General features: G+C 40.3%; 3 protein-coding genes across 3 annotated transcripts; 2 read left to right on the forward strand and 1 right to left on the reverse strand.

Moving 5' to 3' along the window:
- Positions 1 to 820: 820 nt before the first annotated feature.
- On the forward strand, positions 821 to 11,104 carry dnajc3b (DnaJ (Hsp40) homolog, subfamily C, member 3b). Its single transcript, XM_084043754.1, has 12 exons — positions 821 to 1,355; positions 2,695 to 2,805; positions 3,480 to 3,604; positions 4,172 to 4,246; positions 4,862 to 5,005; positions 6,385 to 6,566; positions 6,778 to 6,897; positions 7,102 to 7,207; positions 7,500 to 7,620; positions 8,746 to 8,878; positions 9,073 to 9,221; positions 9,621 to 11,104. The coding sequence occupies exons 1-12, from the start codon at positions 1,271 to 1,273 to the stop codon at positions 9,764 to 9,766; spliced, it is 1,497 nt and encodes a 498-aa protein (XP_083899880.1). The 5' UTR covers positions 821 to 1,270; the 3' UTR covers positions 9,767 to 11,104.
- A 1,187-nt stretch (positions 11,105 to 12,291) lies between these two features.
- On the reverse strand, positions 12,292 to 14,268 carry naa38 (N-alpha-acetyltransferase 38, NatC auxiliary subunit). The gene is made up of 3 exons (XM_084043755.1): positions 14,181 to 14,268; positions 13,211 to 13,385; positions 12,292 to 12,697 (listed from the first exon to the last, which is right to left on the reverse strand). The coding sequence occupies exons 1-3, from the start codon at positions 14,217 to 14,219 to the stop codon at positions 12,573 to 12,575; spliced, it is 339 nt and encodes a 112-aa protein (XP_083899881.1). The 5' UTR covers positions 14,220 to 14,268; the 3' UTR covers positions 12,292 to 12,572.
- Positions 14,269 to 16,184: 1,916 nt separating this feature from the next.
- cyb5d1 (cytochrome b5 domain containing 1) lies at positions 16,185 to 20,945 on the forward strand (the record flags this gene model as incomplete). Its single annotated transcript, XM_084042282.1, has 4 exons — positions 16,185 to 16,302; positions 17,827 to 17,903; positions 17,988 to 18,206; positions 20,712 to 20,945. The coding sequence occupies 4 exons, from the start codon at positions 16,185 to 16,187 to the stop codon at positions 20,943 to 20,945; spliced, it is 648 nt and encodes a 215-aa protein (XP_083898408.1).
- Positions 20,946 to 21,038: the final 93 nt, after the last annotated feature.

Raw genomic sequence — 21,038 nt, forward strand, 5'->3', positions numbered from 1 at the left:
TCTTTTCTTTTTCTTTTTTTTTACAGTTTTATAGATTGTTACTTTGTGAGAGGGAGGTTATATATAATGAACGAAATGTGTCTGTGTTATTTTTACAATTACTCAGAATAAAAACATTGTTTAAATGTCTCAACAATTAAAGTCGTCTCTTTGGCCATTTAAATTGAGCTGTGATTTAACAACAATCCCATAGGCGGCGTTTTTTCAAGTAATGTAATTCAGGACCATACAAGGGCATGGGCGTGTCGCTGCCTTGCGAGTTAAAATAGTTGGTCCAATGACAGCGGCCCACGTTTAAAGGCCAACACGGATGTGTTGCTGCCAGTGTTGCCATGTCCGCTTATTATAAGCAACCTTGGCTTGTTTTTCAATAAAGTTGCTTATAAATATGCGGGTTGCGTTTTTGGGGGCTTGTTTCTAAAGTGCAGTTGCTTATTTGGGGCTTGTTTCCAACTGTTGTTTAAACCAGCGGTTCTTGAACATTTTCAAGTCAAGGACCCCCAAAATTGCCCGAATTAATATGTATTTGTCACAGACCCCCCCCCCCTATCTGAGATTAGTATGTGCCAGGGCCACCCCCATAAAAGATTTGTGTTGTTAAAATGTTGCAAAAAGGTTCCAAATTTAACTATTTTTTCCTTCTTAAAAAAAAAAAAAAAAAAATAGGACATCTACAACCTCACAACGTGTCGCGTTGTGAGCTTGTAGATCGGCTATTTTCAAATAGCTGTATAGCCTAGTCACCTCTTTTAGGCTTGTTTTGATAGAACTGGTTGCTTATTTCTCTCGCTTAGTCTGGCAACACCGTCGGTGACGTAGGGCAGCGACATGACAGAGAAGTTTAGTTTACAAAAGCGTCCCAGCTGCTGAACTTATTCAATGTCATGTCACGTAAACTAAATCTAACATTACTGTAATGTCAACGACAGCCGTTTGCGGGAACATTTTTGCGTTTTTCTAGTATATTTCTATTATTATTTCAGTGTATTAATAATATAATATTTCAGTGTATTTCTACTATTTTTCCGACGTTCTGTCGGAACCATTCGTCGAGGTTTCACATTTTCACACGGAATTCTTTGAGACCGGGACCATAAATACACTGTCGCTCCTGTATCCTGGAGCGTCGGGAAGTACATGATACAAGATGAGCTCATGAAGAATACCGGCTTCAATGAGTCAAATTATAGTTATATGCGTAAAGATAATAGCAGAAACGTGATTTTGTTCACCTACAATAGGTAACAACAGGTGCTGAAGTCTTGTAAATATGGAAGCGCGGCGGCGGAAAGGGCTCAACGGTGTCCTGTCATCTCTGTCTCTGGTGTGTGTCATCCTAGACCTCCAGTTGGATGGTAAGACAGCCTTTGCTGTACCATAAGACAGCCGTAGCTGATTAACCATAATAAGACAGCCTTAGATGAACCATTAGACAGCCTTATGTGAACCATATAGGATTATAGGTTATAATAACACACCCTAATATTGTTACACAATCAAAAGGCTTTTACACATAAAAGTAAGGCTTCTGTTTTTCAAAGGGTGGTTATCTCCATTAATACAGCCTATCCCTCCCTGAACTTAAAATGAAAGCTTAATGATAATAATGTCTAGATGATCATCCAGACACTACTTTGTCCCGATTTCCCCCAAGTATTTGTGATATCATCAGGGAGGCTGGGGTGTATCAAAATATTCCATATTCTCTAGCTAATCAGTGGGAGCCAAGCAGCATCCATTGTGTGGCCATGGATCAAGACTATCATAGATGTATTTTATCGATTTTGACATTTGCATCATCAAAACGAAAGCAAATAAAGTCATCTATGATAGTCTTGATCCTAGCCTGCTACATTACACAGCTAGCTTTGTTTATACCAGATGAACACATTGGTGGACGGTATGTCACTGCTAGCAAAATATTGTCTGTTGAAGCTGAAAATGTTTGTTTACATTTGCAACATCAGTAAGCATTGTCAGAATGGCACCAAATGTTTTTTTTGTTGTTGTCACAGTAGTCCCAGAACACTGTGAGATTAGCTGAAATCAGCAAGTCGTTCTTGGCACTTAAAAACCTGACCACACATATAATTTACATTATTCTTGAAAATGTTTATGATGATTAAAACCGCAATGCCAACGTACAGGCTAAACTACGTGATGTTGCCTTTCTCCACCATTGTGCACAGACTAGGCTAACCCCATGGTTCTCAAAGTGGGGTCCGGGGACCCCCAGGGGTCCTTGAGCGAGTTCCAGGGGGTACCCAGATAAATGTTGGATAGTTAGTAACCAAATGGATGTTGCTGTAACTCTGAGAGTGTACAAATGGAACCAAATGGACCCTTACCATTTGTACACTCTCAGAGTTATGGTGGTCTGTGGTCTAATGCAGGGGTTCCCAAAGTGGGGTCCATGGCCCTACATACATCAGCTATTTAAATATATGATATTCTTTGAAAATGTTTGAATATTTTTTTACATTTTTAACACCACATCTGAAAATCTTTTCAGATGGGGGTCCACGGCCAAATCCTTATTCATTTAGGGGTACTTGACCTGAAAAAGTTTGAGAACCACTGGGCTAACCTGTGACGAGGCATGTTACTGTCATAATTCTAGCATACCCTTTACGTAATATTATTAGCATACTCTTTGTCAGCACAGTGTATTCCTAGTGAGGTTTTATGTTACAGGTGTCTTGGGAGCCACTCATGTTGAGATTGAGCAGCATTTGGAGATGGGCCGCAAGCTTCTGGCAGCTGGTCAACTTGCAGAAGCCTTGTCCCACTACCACTCTGCTGTGGGTAAGGTTACACCCACATTTTGACCTCTTTTAGATTTTTAACCACTTAAAGGAGTAGTTCACCCAAAAAATGACTTATTTTCTATCAATTACACACCCCATGAAGCCTTGAACAAAAAAAAACGTTTTGTTTTTGTCGCATTCCTAAGCCAATGATTTGGTGACCCGCGGAGTCTCAAAGAGTCTACATTGAGTCTCTTACGGGAGACTCCGCCGGTCATCAAATTATTGGCTTAGGAATGCCACAAAAGGAAAAAAAATCTCCATGAATTCAAGGCTTCATGGGGTGTGTAATCGATAGAAAATGTTACAGTATTTTGAACATTTAAAATACTGTATGAGTATTTATATTTAAAAAAAAATGTTTTCTTATAATGACGTGCCCCAAAATAAGGATGCCAGGGTGGTTAATGTATGTCCATTATGGTAATTTATTTGACCATTTTATATCCTCTCACCTGTGTCTTTCTGATTACCCCCACCCATCTGAGAGTTGCAGACTGATATAAATAGCTCAGTTCAGAGTCAGACAAAGAATGTCACCTTGCGGGTTCTGAAATATGTCCAAGAAAATAAGCAGTTTGGGTTGGGCATTATGGGTTCTATGTTGACTTGGAATGGCCGGCCCAAAGACAGAATTGTGTCAGTTTACAGTCCATTTCACCCTTTTTCCAGAGGGGGACTCTGAAAACTACCTGACCTACTACAAGAGGGCTGCTGTGTTCCTGGCCATGGGAAAATCCAAATCTGCGCTTCCAGACCTGACCAGAGCTATCCAACTCAAGCCTGACTTCTTGGCTGTAAGTTCATATCAACTCTCCACCGGAGAGGATTAGTGGTAACCAGAAGAGTGGGCACCTGAGAAGTCAAGGCACTAGTATTTTCTTTTTCACACGACTGGGTGCCTCAGAAACCAAATGGACCCATAAGGTACCATTTGGTTGTTTTTAGACTTTACAGTTGAAATATGATGGTGTACTAAGGATATCTCTATACACTCACAACGTGTCAAAACGTGACTGCTATACTAGTATGGATTTAGAGTAGATTTAGAGTATGGACTAAATCTGGCTTTACACTCTTTTCATTTGAGACAGGTACATGTTGCAAACTTTTTCACGTACAATGTGTTATTCCACGAGATGAAAAAACATATTCTAATGTCTAAATTCAGCAAACATTCAGCATTCAGAAACACTGAGGTGCCCACAATGTTTAGGTGCTCACTCTTCCTGTATCCAGACTAGTTGTCGTGCATATATGTAATGTTATTATTGTTAACCTTTTCTCTCTTTCTCTTTCTACTCATCTCCATTTCACTCACCTCCCTCCCTTTGTCATTTGTCTTCACGTTGCTGTGCATTCAGGCCAGGATGCAGAGGGGAAATATCCTTTTGAAGCAGGGAAACACCCGAGAGGCCAGGGAGGACTTCGAGGCAGTGGTAAGTCATACCGCTCAGTACTATGGCATGTGATGATCACCGTCCCAGTTTACTTTCTATTGTGTGTGTCTAGATCAAGATCCTCTTGTCATCACAACCTGTAGTATACTGCTGAAGATGGCTACTGAGCATGCTGTTTAGAGACGCAACTATCGATTATCTTTTTAGCCATAATTATATTGAAAACAATCTAAGTGGAACAACAAGACTGTTAAACTGCATTGTGTATTATACAGTACATTGAAGAAAAATATAATAATAATAATAATTGAATAACTTGTAGATCGGCTGTTTTCGCTATTGTCAAATATCTATTAAAGTTAGGGCAACATATCATTTTAAATGATTAGGTGAAATTAGATGAAAAGGCTGAACTATTATGTTATAATTTGGTATTCTCATATAAGCAATAAATGTGTGGAAAGGTGTTAGAACAGCTAAATCTGCCCCGCCCCAACAGTCAATAAATTAGTTTAGTTGAGTTGAAAAAGTCCACCCTGGTAAACTCATGCAAACTCCCTATAAACAAATACAAGGATACTTGTATTGTCATGCTATAGACTGTCAATGGGGAAACTATAATATCTAACCTGTGGATTCTTGTGTCCATGTCAGCTGGACCGGAACCCGGCACAGGAGGAGGCTGAGGACCAGCTGATGAGAACCAACGAGCTGGAGGAGCTTCAGGAAGAGGCCCATGCAGCCCACCACCAGGGGGACTACAGCACTACCATCAATGTGCTGGAAAGAGTCATAGAGGTACAGTACCCTGTTGCTCTACCCTGGGGCCTGCTGACAGACAGGGCAGTAAATGTGAATGTTTGTCTGTTGACAAAGGCTCTGGGTAGTCAGTAAGAATACCCTGAAGATTCTCGCAACACCACTAAGGCCTTAAAAACAAGGCTCCAGACATCCCAAAACAAACTGGTAAGGCTACTTCTTGGCCTCAATCATACAACCCATCTAACCCCTGCTCAATTTGCTAGGGTTGGATGGCTCAGGGTTGAGGACAGAGTACGGCAACTTGATATGGGCCTGGTCTACAAGATTTGACACAACATTGGGATCCCCCTGTATTTGTCAAAATACTTCCAAAACGTAAATGAAGTCCCCAATCATAACACCAGAGGCAGCTCCACTGATCATGTTCAACCCAGATTTGGCACAAACAAGGGAATGAACTCTTTCTAATGCTATTCAACAAAAAAGTGGAATTCCCTACCCAAAGGAGTAAAGGAGTGTAAAACCCTACTCACTTTCAAAACTGCCCTAAAGAATCACCTTCAGGAGGCTGCAATTCCAAATTGGCCCCTGTCTTAACCTACCCCCCCCCCCTCCCCTCTTCCTAAAACTGTCTATTGTACATATTTCTTGTTTTTCATACCAGTAACCTGTAAGCTGATTGTATGACGTTCTGCATAGTAGTGTATATTTGTATGTCTTCTTAAATGTCATCATGATTTGAGTGCACAGGGATCTCATTTTAAATACGCCAAGTGCTTTTATGAGCGATGCAGTTTAAAGGACCTTGTATTGTGGATTGTACTTCCATGTACTTTTACCACCGTCTTTCTAAATAAAGTATTCAATCAATCAGCTCCGAAGTGGGGTTGTATATATTCTAACTCTACTCCTATTAGGACTTATTTGACATATCTGACCTGTTTCCCTTGTTTTCTTTCTGTATCTCTTCTTATAGCCTTTTTCAACCCTGTAAATGATAGGAGCATGCATGACAAATCATTTCACCTGTAAACCTATGAAGTGACAATAAAGTGGAAGTTGGGGTTGAGTGGCAGGGCCTAGTAGTTGTGGTGGTTTTGGTTGCGCTAGCCCTCGGGTGGTGAGCTTTGTTATTCAATTCAATTCAATTTTATTAAAGTGTCAAATCACAACAAGTTGTCTCAAGACACTTTACATGTAGAGAAGAGACCCGACAATCCCACCCTGAACAAGCAATTTTTGCGACAGTGGCAACGAAAAACTCCCTCTTAACTGGAAGAAACGGGGGGAGGGAGATAACTATAGGGTGACTGAGTCGACTGAGGACTATGTTTCTGCTGATCCCTGATTATGTGGTCATGGTTACCATGTGTCAGTATATCCATGTTCCATAAAGGTTCTCTGTGTCTCTCCAGATCTCCCCGTGGGATCCTGAGTCACGTGAGCTCCGTGCCGAATGCTACATCCGCCTGGGTGACCCCCAGAAGGCTATCCTGGACCTTACACCAACGACGCGGCTACGCAATGACAACCGTGCTGCCTTCCTGAAGCTGAGCACGTTACACTACAGCCTCGGAGAACACCACGACTCGCTCAAGTGAGCTCGGTTATCTGGATATTGACTCTTCCCTGGCTTAGTGGGGAAATCGCATGAAAAAGTTTGACGAAGTTTGCGATCAGTATTTTTGTCTTGTTTTTGTGACTTTGGTGATGCGTTGAACGTGGATGTTTAAAACTTGAGTCTAAATGTTGTTTTGTCTCCTTCCTTGGTCCTTCCTTTGTCCGTCCGTTCATCTGTCGATGTGCAGTCACATTCGGGAGTGTCTGAAGCTGGATCAGGATGATAAGGAGTGTTTCGGCCACTACAAACAGGTGAAGAAACTCAGCAAGCAGCTGGACTCGGCAGAGGAGCTCATCCAGGAAGAAAGGTCAGTACCTCCATTGATAACTCTTGCAACCACTTAATATAAGCCCTATATACTTCTTGTGTTGTCTTCTTAGTTTTCACTTATCATCTTGTCAGTAATTCATAACACTGACAAAATGTATAATCCAGTTTACATTTTAAATGCATATAGTACTATTGGTTATTAACCAGCCTAAAATGTGCTATATTTTTTACTTTACTCTAGGTATGAAGAAGCCATTGACAAGTATGAGTCAGTGATGAAGACGGAGCCTAACGTTCCTTACTACACCAACCTGGCCAAGGAGAGGATCTGCCTCTGTCTGGTCAAGGTGAGATGAGCTGATGGACATTGGAGCAGATTATTTCAACCACTTAAACCCTGTATACTTCGTTGTACGACAAATACTGAAAATATCTACAAGCTCAGAATGTGTCACTTCACAAGCTTGTTATTTAAAATATTAATAATAGTATGTAACAATTGATTATTTTTTCGCCAAATGTTAATCCATTTTTGGCAGATGTTTCTCTTTTGCATATTATGACATGCCCAGAATAGGGACACTGAGGTAATGTACAGAAAGTTAAAACGTTTTATTTCATTTGTTTTGCCTTGTCCAGCTTAAAATGGCTGAAGACGCCATAGATATCTGTTCAGAGGCCCACCAGAGAGACCCTCGCAATGCCAACATCCTCCGAGACCGAGCCGAGGCATTCATCCTTAACCAGGAGTATGAAAAAGGTAGTAGTGGCCCTTACACACGGCTGAATGTCACTGAACTAGGCTGTTATCTGACAGGGCATGTAGGGTCAGGCAATATAAATGTAAATAGAAGTTTGCAAATATGTTGGATGTATTTAAAGAGCGATATGAGAAATTCTGTATCAAGATATAACAGTAGTTTTATTGTCAACGCTTGCACGTTGGCACACCAAAATCTAACGCACCCATTATTTTTATTAGCTTATAGTGCACTACAAGGTCAGCCTGCCTGTTTATACCCTTCTGTAGTTTTTAACAGGAAAATTTGCCCTAGGGTTTCATTCCCCTTTAACAATGAATTGGATCTAATACAATTTACAGGTTGTACAACACTATTATGTCACCCCCACCTTCAGTAATATTGGACAATATCTGTGTTTCAAATTTAAAAGTTGACAGTAAAAGACAAAAACAACTTATACCAGTGTTTTTTTTTTGTTCTCTCCTCCAAAATGGACTCCAAAGACTGTCGCTTAGGTGACGTCACTATCGCAATTTAGGCATTTCATTGGCTGACTTGTTATATTTTGGATCTGATCAAAAAAGCAAAGCACTATTCTATTTTGTTTTGAGTGGTGGTGGTCTGGTGTAAAACAGTGCTGGATGTAGATGAATTGTATATAAACAGTCATATGCTGCTAAATATTCTTCTATTATGTTATTCATACTTTACATGCTTAAATGTTTTAACATAATAAGTTCAAGGTTTCATGCAAAATGAAAAAGTGCCCCTATGGGGAAATGAAGGGTAATTAAAAATGTTTTGAACACAACCAGCAGATGGCATGAGTTTGCACTTTCTCTCCCTTTTGCTCTTATTTCAGTAATTAAAGACATGCCATTTATAACACGGAAGTACATTGTTAAATTGTGTTATGGATGTATATTTTTTAAACATGACAATATATGTAAGATTGGTTCATACAATTTGTAATTACCTGTTCATTTGTGGCCCTGGATCACTCATAGGTCGGCTTAAACCACACAAGAAACATATCTCACAGATTAAATTGTTAGAACAAAGATTTGAACAAAGTTACTAATATAAGTTCTCCTTTTCTCTGTCTCTCTCTTTCTATCTCGCCATCCCTCATCCCCTGCCAGCGGTGGAGGACTACCAGGAGGCCAGGGAGTTTGACGGAGACAACAATGAGATCAGAGAAGGTCTGGAGAGAGCACAGAAAATGCTCAAAATTTCAAAAAAGAGAGACTACTACAAAATCCTTGGGGTCAACAGGTTACTATTCAGTTTTCACGTCTACTTGGCATGTGTCAAAATTCAAAAATGTAATTGATTTAATTTATATACTACTGTGTATTTGCACTCCATCTCTATTCCTTCCCATTTCTCCTCAAATCCTAAACTCTCTAAAGGAGAAGGAGCTTGAGCGAATTGAGCCACCATTTTAGAATTTTTGTTATCTTCTTCAGGAGTGCCAACAAGCAGGAGATCATTAAAGCATACAGGAAGTTGGCACAGCAGTGGCACCCAGACAACTTCCAGTCCGAATCAGACAAGAAGGAGGCGGAGAAGAAGTTCATTGATATCGCCTCAGCCAAAGAGGTCCTCACTGACCCAGGTCTGACCCGATACCTGTGCTTGATTACATATTTGACTTCTAGTTTAGGTTGCTCCTCTTTAAGCCACAAATATGGAAGATGAATTTGCCTTTATGGTGTCCAAAGCATGCAAAAGGTTTACAATGACATTAAGGTGATTAATACATTGTTATCAGGAAGCCGTTCCTTGACTGTAGTTCAAAATAACACTGCAGAACATAGCATAGAGTATCTGTATAATTCTAAACGCTCACCACAGTATTTTTCTGTGTGATGATGTGTGTTGTCTGGTTATACTCCTGTAGGATTGCTTTATGTCACCCAATACCTGTCAAGGAAAGCCACGGCTCCACCTTTAGCCAGTGTCATTTATTCATCTATTCCTCGCTCCTCTCCCACTCTTTCATTTGCCATTGCAGAGAAGCGGGAAAAGTTTGATGCTGGCGAGGACCCATTGGACCCAGAGAGCCAGCAGAACGGCGGCCAAGGTGGGCAGGCCTGGCCCTTCCACTTCAACCCTTTTGAGTCCGGTGGCAACTTCCACTTCAAATTCCAATACAATTAGGCAGGCGGACGTCCATAAATGACTTTGTTGGAAACGGGACATAATATTAAGAGGATGGGAGACCAATGTAAAATCTATGGAAGAACTCTGGAGTCGTTAAGAGCTTTTTCATGGGTGTTTGACTTTTAATGCAGAGTCCGTCTGCTCAGTGATGGATTGAGCTGTACAGAGGATAAAATCCAGGCTCCCCCACCACAAAAGCAATGGAACCCACATTGGTTTCTGTTGGATGAAGTTGTCCCCGTGGTCGACGACAGTTTCGTATAAGTCCTTCAAAACAACAACATGGTTGAAAGCGATCATTTGTGTCCCCCAGTGCTCATTTCTTTTAGGTTGTCTTGTCTACTTTTTCTTTTCTGTGTGCCATTCTTTGAACTGCCATTAAGGGACTCCTTTTTTATGCAGTAGCTCTTTCGTTTGGTTGGAAGTGGAATGTCAGTGTCTTGTCAGTCGCTTTGTGCTCGCTGTATTCTTCTAACCACATGAACCCATGCGTCCCTATTCTTGGGCGAACACTCAGCAAAAATTGCAGATCTACAAGCTTGCAATGTGATGAGCTTGTAGATCTGCTATTTTCGGCAAAGACATTTTGTGCAGTGTGAAAACAGGAGGGGCCCTAGTACAAATACTCCGGTCAAATAAGTATATAGTGGTTAAGTGGGAAGCCTGGAATGGCAATCACTCCCCCATGATCATTTAGAGTTTGCTCTGTTGGTGAGTGCATGAAGAACCTGAGCTAGGAGCTAGAAACAAGGGAACCAAGGCTGCTGATCCATGATAACATCAAGGGAGAATCTCTTGAGGTTCTCCATTTACATTGAATCACAAAGGGATTTTTTGTCATTGCTGCAGTAATCAAGATGACTCTCTGAGGACAGTGTTCTAATGGTAGGCTCTGACATTTTAAGATTCCAATGAAAGAAAGCTTATTTCGGTGTTGAGAATTAAAGCAAGGCTCCTAATGTCTATAATGTTGCTTGACGGCACCACTGATTATAGTTTTGGTTCCCTGGATTCTACTTTTAGGAAGAAGGTATTCATGCTTGCAAATTGTGGCTGTTTTAAGATAACAGGAATGAAGCATGAATTCTGTTTTAGGTTCTAATTTCTCCAATTGACAGTGAGTAGGAAGGACTTAAGAGATATTTACGTCAAGGCGTATTACTTTCCGTATTATGTTCTCACCTAAAAAAGGTACAGTATCACTCCTATCTATGATTTAAGCTAAACCCCTTGGAAAAACGGTTGATTTCAATGACTTACATTTTAATATATTCGGGATTCTGGACAACAGAAAAGTATCTTAATCAACTAAAGAAAAATTCCTTTTTCACTCTTCTCAAGGCATGTCTTTGAAAACTTGCACTTTTTACCGTTTGAAGAACCACTCCAAATTTGTCAACTCCTTAAGTTACTGATGTCTCCTCAAAGAGGAGTCCAAGTCTCACATTAGTGGTTAATCAGGGGCCTCATTTATAGAAGGGATTACATTTGTAACGTGCATTATATATAGACCTATAAGTCTTCTGTAGTGACATTGGTGGAGCATGGTACCAATAATGCTGAGGTTAAATGGGCAGCTTCACTGAATATCTATAAATTCTATAGTTTGTTCTGTTGCGAGGATTTTTTTTTAATTGGACATACGTTCCAGTGTATTCGGTTTTAAGAGCTTCCTCTTTAGGCACTGGAAATAAACTCTGCCAGCCTACTGAACATTTTACATTAAGTTGACCTTCAAGGGCTTGATTGCCTCTGGGTCCACCCATATTGGAAGATGTACTGTACACACTCAACGGTACTCCAAATTACTTTAAAGCAACCATCGAATGGCAGCGGTTATGTTAAATGCAAATATTTTCTGAAATGGGTGCAAGTGTACTGTACATTTATAGATGTATTGCGTGCATTCGACAGTATTGGTGCCTATTTCTTAAAAAGCCTTGCCCATTGGCGGTGGTGTATTTATAGTGCAGGGAGATGAAGCTTGTCTTCCAAATCCCATGGAGGTCAGGAAAAGTACAATGAAAAATACGTTTTTATATAATGTTTGAAGATCAAATCCAAGCACAGTTTCATAGATGAGGCCCCCCAGTATCACTGCCACACATCTGCTGCAGTACAAGCATAAATGGAAGGACATTTTTGTTCAACTGCAAAGTTATAATTTACAAGATGGCAGACAACTACTAAGTATCACAAATATAACAAATCCATAGAATAACTGTAAATGTTTTAAATCCTGGTCTCTCATCTTGACCAACTGAATGTGACAAATACTTGTATTTCAGTCAACTCTCTTCCAGCAGGTCAGATTTTATTGGGTTAATTTGGTGGGGGTTCTGGTTTTAGTTGTCAAAGTGAGTCTGCTGTGACATGCTCAGCAATTAAAATATTAAAACAAACTTGTTTTTGTAAGTCTTACCTTTCACGTTGCCTTGCTATTGATGTAAAAGACAATACTGATGTATTTTAAAATATAAGAAGTCAACCGGCAAACAGTTCATCTACACAACTCATCCATGTCTTTACAGATACTGATTTATTACATATACAGTATGTAAACACACACAGCATTGTCCTGTTGCCACTGCAGAGGATTATTTCAAGCTTGGCAGATGCACAACCCCATAACACTGAAACGGGAGGAGCTCTTCAGTCTTTTAGTATAGGTGACTAATTAAATCACTGTTCCAGAAGTCCATTCTCTCCTTTGGGCTCAGCTGTTGTCATCATAAACAAGAACTGTCCTTGTTCCTGCCAGCTGGGCAGCATTGCTTGTCCTTCAGCGTGGTGGTGGTTTGGGTCAGTGGCTGCCTCTAAAGCCCTGTGTGTCAGCCAGGCTGTCTGCCTCCACCTCGATGGATACGATGTGGTGACCAGGAATCATGGCCAGCCCCAGGACCCTGGGCTCCGCCTGAGAGAACATATCTGATACATGAGACAAAAAAAAGTATTAAAAAGGGTATAAACATGTCTCTGTTCCAATATTCCATGACACAAACGGTCCTAGAAGACATTAACCCATTAAAACCGGGAAAGCATCCGTGTCGTATTTCCATGGAAATGAGATTTCTGGAGGGAGGGTTTACCAGGCTACATACTCATAGCGCGTCACGTAGATCTGTTATTTTTTTTAAATCATGAAAATTTGAGCAAATCTTTGAATATATATATATTTTTAAAGCAAACATTTTTAACTCAAATCTTTGCTTCTGTGGGTCCCTGGAACAAAAATATTTTAAGATGAGGGTTGGCGGCCAAATATATATAATTTTGGGGGTCCTAGACATGAAAAGGTTTGAGAACCGCTGATATAGTAACAGAACGTTTTTCAGAAAACTTAGGATTTAGAAGACATTTGTAGAATCCGCCTCAGGTCTTAATGGGTTAATTTAAAGAATTGTCACATAGCCTATAATGTTTTCCAAGTATCAAACCTACCTGTGGATTTGAGGAACTCCTGAGCTGACCCCAGGATGACATTGCAGTCCCGGTCAGTGCAGAGGAACAGACCCACTAGTGTCCGACCGTCTGTCATTCTTATCCTCATGTTTTTGTTCAGCAGTCCTTCCAGCTTCTGTCTGGCCTGGAACGATGACGACATTTCAGGCTGCTCCTAAAGAATAAAGACATAATACTGTTCTTTAATTCTAAAAGTAGGGATATTAACACCTTACAAATTACTTTTGGAAATATGTCTAATAGTAACATTACTGCTGGCAAAAAAAGACCAAGTGATGTGATGTTGCAAGGAGCTGTGAAATGTGGATTTGCTTTCAATAGGAGATAGTTAAAGGCATAGTATGTAACCTTTCCCTGTATTTACACAACAAAACGTTTTTTGTTTTTTTTCAATAACTCATCATTTCCCTCTATACCAGCAGTCATCAGCCACTGGAGTAGTATGGTGGTGTTTACCTGTAGAAACACAGCCCTCTCACATAGCCCTCTCGCTGGGCAAACAAACATTGACAACACCAGAAGAAGTCAGAGGGCATTGTGCTTCTGCAGGTAAACACCACCACACTATTCCAGTAGCTCATACCTGCTGGTATAGAGGGAAATGATTGGCAAAACAAATATGTATTGTTTTGTTATGTAAACAGTAAACACAGGGCAAAGTTACATACTATGGCCATAAGTAGTAGTAGTCATATAAAATGACCCGAATCACAACATTATGTAACTGGCAAACTGCTAATATATGACATATGGTTGGACAGTTATCCTACCTTAACAGACATGACATAGATGATGCTAACGAATTAGCCACCAGAGAATGTTGGCATAACAAGCCTTGCTATAATAATAATAACAATAACAATAATAATAATAATAATAATAATAATAATAATAATAATAGTAGTATTAAGTATTAAGCTACATCTTTGGAGCAAATATAAACACATACATGGAATGATGGACCATTTTCTTCAGTAGTTGAAGCCATTTCTTCTCTGCCTTCCTTCTCTTTCAGTTGCAACCTGCAGGCGGACACATTTCACTCAAGGACCAGCTCCTGGGTTGCCAGATCCTGCGAGAGAAACAAGTAACCAGGTCTAGGTCTAAGATCTTGTCATAAAATGTGGAATGTTTGTAAGATGTTTGAAACATTCTAACAACACAAATCTGGTACGGGGCTACCTGGCACAAAACATTTTCAGATGGGGTTGAAAATACATGTTAATTTGGGGGTCCATGACATGAAAATGTTTGAGAACCACTGGTTTCAACAACATAAGGAAACAAGCCCAAAAAAAAAACACAACTCGCAACTACCAATATTTACAAGTAATTTAACAGAAAAAGAAGCACCAAAGTCGCTTAAAATAAGCGGACATGGCAACACTGACCAGCTCAACCGGAAGTCCGATGTGTCGCTTCGCTGTGGAATGTTTCGGTAAAATAATATCATGGTGTTCTCTGGTTATACCGGGTTATACAGAACATATATGTATGTTTTAGATACATACATAATGACTTTCTTTGATCAAAAGTTTGATACATTATTGTATTATTATAATATATTATTTGATTATTATTTTCTTCGACTTTGTTGTATCACGCCGCGCGTGGTAGCCCTGAAACATGACTGTCATAATCATGACAGTCATGGATGCACTTCAACCTGGTGTGTGGGTATTTTCTACATTTACAACCCGCACATCTACTTAAACCGTTTAAACGTTAAAATGTAACCCTACGGCCACGGATGGTACAATTGTTTACGCGTTCACAGTAGTACCCCTACGCGTTCACAGTAGTCTTCCGTATTGTTAAAAAAGAACATTTTAATCCAATAATAATTGGTGGCCATTTTCTCATAGGGTTATGATGTATTAGAGTGCAATACACCTTCCAACCGATAGGGTCGCGTAGTTGAAAGCATACGGCGAAAACATTAAGAAAATGGCCATTGATTGGCTTAAAGTGCTTTTTATTGAACAATGCGGAAGATACATGTACTTTTGAGTGGCCGTACATAATTGTAACATCCGTTGCCATGGGGTAAGCACTTCATATTTGAAATCTAAACGTTTATTTAGATGTACGGGTTGTAAATGGAGAAAGTCCCCACACCAGGTTGAAGTGCATCCATGACGGTCGTGAGGCAGGCAGACGACTGTCATGTGAACCATGGCTACACGCGTGGTTGCCACAGCAACCACAGAGACGCTCAGTGTATGGACTGTTGTCAGAGAGAGTATAGTAAAAAATGTGATACTTTGGCTTCGTTGTTGTTTGTTTTCAATTACGGATATATTGTTTTGCAGTGGTGTAAAGTAACTAAGTACATTTACTAAAGTACTGTAGACTATTTAAGTCAAATTCTGAGGTATTTCTTTACTGTACTGGAGTATTTTCAATTTTCAGTACTTTTACTTCTACTCCACTACATCTCAGAGGCAAATATAATACTTTTACTGCACTACAATTATTTTTAAAAACTTTAGTTACTAGTTGCTGTGTAGATTTTGATTATTATTACAAAACATACATTACCCATTTCAGCCTTATACATTTCGGCCATTTGAAATTAGCCTATCTACAAGCACACAATGCGTTGTGATGCGATGCATTGACAGCTTGTAGATCTGCTATTATCAAAAGAATTTTAAACAATTTATACATTCGAAAACTTGTGAAATGGGACATTTTGCATTATGAATATACTTTCTACTTTTGGAACTTTAAGTACATTTTGATACCAATACTTTTGTACTTTTACTCAAGTACATTTTTAATTCTGGAATTTTCTTAACAGAGTATTTCTACATTGCAGTATTGACACTTTTAGTTAAGTAAAACATTTGAATACTTTTTCCACCACTGATTATTATTTGTTTTTAATACTTAGTGTCGGATATTGTTTCTGTTTTGTACTGAACGCAGACAGACGTGGCCTTTGTAAACCATGATGCCAAAGTACTTCACCCCCAGCGAGGTGTCCTGTCACAACACCCTTGATGACTTGTGGGTGTCATTCTTGGGCGAAGTGTGTGATCTGACACCTTTGATGAAGCCATTTAAAGGTGAGTAACCTAGAGCAAGTTCCCAAACTTTTTAGCTGTAGACCCAAAAGAGAAATCGGATGTCTCCCCGAGACCTAAAATAGTGAAAATAGTAGATCTACAAGCTCACAAACGTCACATCGCGGCGTGTTGTGTGCTTGTAGATCTGCTATTTTCACTACTTCTTAAGTATTTTTGTATGTATTTAAGGAATTCCTTTGATTATTTAGTATTTTAATAGTAGCTCCTTTGAAAAATGTTTGAATTAGTTTTTATTTCAGATTTGTGTTCATGTTTTTCTTTTGAAATCATTAAAACAATTGTTGGAAACAAAGAAAAAAAAAGGGGTTTTATTCACGACCCATAAAAATGTGTCCGTGACCCACAAAACCCACTGTTTAGGAAACAGTGGCCTACAGGGAGTACCAATCAAGCCTGCATGTAAGCTAACCTAATATTTAGACTAACTATTTCTATATGTATTTCTACTGATTAAATTGAAAACACTTAATTACAAATGACTAGAATGAACAAAACAATTGGTTGATGGGAACAGGCCAAAGCCCGTCGCATGGGTGTCAGATCAGAACTTAATGTATGTATTATTAAACGTGATAATGATTGGTTAAAACAAAGTGTGTGTGTCTGTGCACGTGCGTTGGTGCGTGTGAAATTTAAAGCTCTATATTCTGATAGTAATCAATCATTGCTTTTGAAGTGTTTGTTCAGTAACAGGGGTCACCCCCTCTACCTCTATAATATTCCATCCGCTCAGGACTCAGGAGAGAGTCATTTATCAGCATAAATGTTATAGTGTTCCAGGCAGTTCTAATTTTGCCTGTTCATTTCTTTGTGTCATTGCTTCCTATTTCACTTGTTTATCGTGATTTGTATCCTTACCTGAAAATGCATGCATTTTCTGTTCACTAAAGAGCTGGAGAGACAGGGAGACCCCTGTTATGGGATTCAGGACACTTGCTTTTGAAGGGAGTCAGAGACTTCTGAGTCTTGGAGACTTGAGAGAGGATCACTGATCGGTAGATCTCATCTTTGGAATCTGATCTATCACTGCAGACTGCTGGATAGGCTTATAAACCTATCCAGCAGTGACGGCCTTGTCATCGTCATGATGAGGTACCAGACCTCCACATCAGCACCGGGAATGGAGGATTCTCAAGTCCTTCCTGCAGCCTGCAGGAAGGACTCATTAGAGGTGTGGAGGTCTGGTGAATTGCGGCATATTTGTGGACGGCTGGACTCTTTGGAGCTGCGGGGCTCTAGAAAATTCGCTGCGTAGGCTACGGCAGCAGGACTTGTTACGCTGAATTCCCACCAGCATCAGCAAGCGAATATCCATAGTGTGGACATTTGCAAAATGAGCATGTCCGAGGTATGAGTGACACACCCTCGTACCGAGTCCAGCGAGAGCTCCACTGCTCTGACCGGCTCAAAGCCAGCAGCTGCACTTGGCAAGAAAGCTCACTGCCAGACAGTGCCAGTCACTGGCAGCTTGTTTGTAAATGAAACATGTTTGATATTTTCTAGGTGATGTTCTTCTGATGCCTATTGCAGAGTGTGCAGGAAAAGATATCAGCCATTGGTTTGACCCTGAAACCAAAGATGTGAGTAATATTAACTAAAATAATCAGTACTGAACACATTAAAGGTTTGTTCCTATTGTGCATTCATTGTTACTCATTTCTCAGATTCGAACCCATATTGACCCTGTGACTGGCTGTAGAAAGTACTACACCCCTAGGGGGCGCTTTGTTCATGTGCCCCCTTCCTGCCCTCGCACTGACTGGGCCAATGACTTCGGATATCCCTGGTGGAAAGATCCACAGTACGTGGTGGGGCTACTCACTGCTAAAACCAGGTGGATACGTATCGTCAACACCTTGACAAAACAGGAGCAAAGGCTGGAGGTGAACACATACACTTAAAACTAGTGGTACAAGTGTATGCAATGCATGGAGTGAGTGCTCATACTCCAGACTCCAGCTCATACTGTGATACCGACTATAATTGATAAAATACTTATATTCTTTAAAGGACCATGCATTTTCAGCCTATATTCATATAACTGGTCCTCACTCATGCTCATTATAAGATGGCACCATATCTGTCTACACACTCTGTGTCTCAGAGGAGGGTCCTGACTCATTGGTACGCAGAAACCTGCCTACCAATAACATCATCGGTAGACCGGTTTGGTCATTTCAAATATTTCAAACTTAAAAATGTGAAAACTTAAGAGAAAGGATATAATATGTAAAATGGCATTTAAGCCCCTTTTATCCAGGAAAAAGTAAATTATTAATTAAATTCATCTTGATATCAGAATTAGGTATCGACTAAAGAAATCCAATATTGGTTGGATTTATGTTTTTGGATTACCAATGCAGATGTACAATATCATATGATCGGGAGAATAGATATTTGTCAAACAATAGTCTGATTGGTGGCCACTTTTTATTACTGTTGTGGCAATGTAAATTGCCTCAGTGACACCACTGCATACCAAAGGTCATACTTAGGAACTGTCGCTCTTCCCCTTTTACCCTGCTCTTTGTATGGATAAATATTCATCAACGTTTGTTAAGAGTGCAGCAGCCCTATGGATGTTGACTACAACTGCTCTGGTTTTCAGATAGGCTTAAATGTTGTAGCCAGCAGGCGAAGTCTATGCATGTGATGCTGAAGACAACATTTTGAAACCAAATTAGCGCTTCCACAAACGTATCTTGCCCCTTATGCCTAAACCTTTTTTCCATTTTTTAATATTGAATATAGCCGATCTACATTGACATGTTGTGAGCTTGTAGATCGGCTATTTGAACCATTTCAAAATGTTTTTCAAAATGCCAAAAAGGTTTAGGCATAAGGGGTAAGGCGGCGCCCATGATCTATAGCAGCACAAAAAAAAAGAAAATTCTCTAATGCGGAGTGACAGCACGCATTCATACCTACAGCGCACTTAACTGTGACTTTACTGCTTTCTGAAAGACTTCCCCCTTTACAAGCCCCTGCTGTCTGAACGGTATTGAGCCATTATCTGCTCACCAGGCTCCCACTGTTCTACACAGCATTGCAGTGAATGGAGCACAGGTGCCGGTGTCTTCTCTCTGCTTGTCACACTGCATAAAATCTGGGTTAGCTGGCACTCAGCACACAGGGGAGGTGCATTCCCCTCTCATCCACGACATGAATCCCTGCCAAACTGACACGGGGGTGGAGCAGCACAGTAGTACAGTGTGTCGGGGCCTGGGGCGTATGAGGGAGTCCTGGCTTACCCTCTGTTGCTGTTGCACCCACAGTGTGACATATGCACACACACACACACACACACACACACACACACGTGCAGTCATTGTCACACACCCCATAGACACATGTGGGTGCAAATGCCACAAGACGTGTACACGCGCATAACACACAAGCACATGCACAGCATAGCTCCTCTAGTGCTTGGGACAGAGAGCAGTTTCCCTCCGCCAACTGCCCTATCTGGCAGCAGCAGTGTCCTACATGGCCAGGGCTTAGTGGGGGGGGCTCCACTCCCAGATACAAATACATTGATACAGTGTACAGATTGAGACAGAGACATATGCATCTATTTAGCTTCTTTCTTACATTGCCATCTAATTTTTGCTCCTACTTGGCATGTACCATTGGATCAGGCATAAATTCCTTTCTTTTCCACTGTCTTGTCACTAGGTGACAAGATAGATTGGTTCAGCCACCTGTCGGAGTAGCACAGTACAGTATGACACCCTGTACTGAAACACTGCTCCCGTACAAAATATTGTATTCATGTTTTAATAACAATAAAACATAATGCTAAATATCTGCTACATCCTCAATAAAAGTTGGACCCAGATCCACTTTTACACTTAAAGGGTTTAATAAAAATGTTTTACAGTCTACTCTATATAAATTAATCTAAATCTATTGTGTCCAGATCAATTCCTGATTTGGGGCCACATTATTATTATGACCCATTCTGGGTTGCGAGAAAATGTAATTTTTTTGTAAGGTTTCCTTCCTTTTTTTAAATTAAAACATTTCAACTATAACAAAAAGTAAAATAATCTTTTTTTTTTCAAGAAGTTTAACATTTTTCAAAACAATTTAATAAATGTTCCAAAAATTATAATAGGCCTACATAAATGTAAGAAATGAAAATAGCGGATCTACAACACGTTGATCTGTTTTTTTTCACAATTAAATAGGGCTAAAGTGGGTTCACTTTTAAGTTTGGGTCCCGGTGAGACATATTTCTCTTTTGGGTTTCGAGCTAAAAGGTGTGGGAACCACTGTTCTACACAAGACACTGACTTGTCTATACATCATATCTGTCACGTGACCTGCCCTGTTGTAATCCAGTGATGACAGCACTATAACTCATGTCTATCCTCTGGTTTGGCCAGGTGTGTTCAGAGGAGACACTGAAGGAGATCCTGCAGCGTTACTTACACTACAACTCAAACGCCTCAAAGTACACCTGGAAACACAACGGAGTCCCCCTGGACATGAGCAAGACGCTGAGCCAAAACGGCTTAGTGGATGACGATGAGGACTTGTGCCGGTTACGCATGGACCCTGACCTCTACACCCCGGGCATTTTGCTGTATTACAATTACCACCTCCCCTCTGACCCCTGACGCCCCCCCCCCAACCATCAGTCATATTACAAGACCCCTTATAGGTCAGTGGTTCTCAAAGGCCCCCCCAGGGGACCCCAGAAAGATTAGTTA

Source organism: Gymnoscopelus microlampas (genome assembly GCF_963454915.1).
Source record: "Gymnoscopelus microlampas genome assembly, chromosome: 19".
Taxonomy (NCBI): domain Eukaryota; kingdom Metazoa; phylum Chordata; class Actinopteri; order Myctophiformes; family Myctophidae; genus Gymnoscopelus; species Gymnoscopelus microlampas.

Bases quoted from the DNA above. Each gene is read 5' to 3' on its own strand.
- dnajc3b (XM_084043754.1), top strand. From the start codon at position 1,271: ATGGAAGCGCGGCGGCGGAAAGGGCTCAACGGTGTCCTGTCATCTCTG. The intron at 8,879-9,072 runs GTTACTATTCAG...TATCTTCTTCAG, and splicing joins AAAATCCTTGGGGTCAACAG to GAGTGCCAACAAGCAGGAGA. The intron at 9,222-9,620 runs GTCTGACCCGAT...TTGCCATTGCAG, and splicing joins AGAGGTCCTCACTGACCCAG to AGAAGCGGGAAAAGTTTGAT.
- naa38 (XM_084043755.1), bottom strand. From the start codon at position 14,219: ATGGCTTCAACTACTGAAGAAAATGGTCCATCATTCCAT. The intron at 13,386-14,180 runs GTATGTGTTTAT...TTTATTCTTTAG, and splicing joins AAAATGGTCCATCATTCCAT to GAGCAGCCTGAAATGTCGTC. The intron at 12,698-13,210 runs GTAGGTTTGATA...CTCATGTATCAG, and splicing joins GGAGTTCCTCAAATCCACAG to ATATGTTCTCTCAGGCGGAG.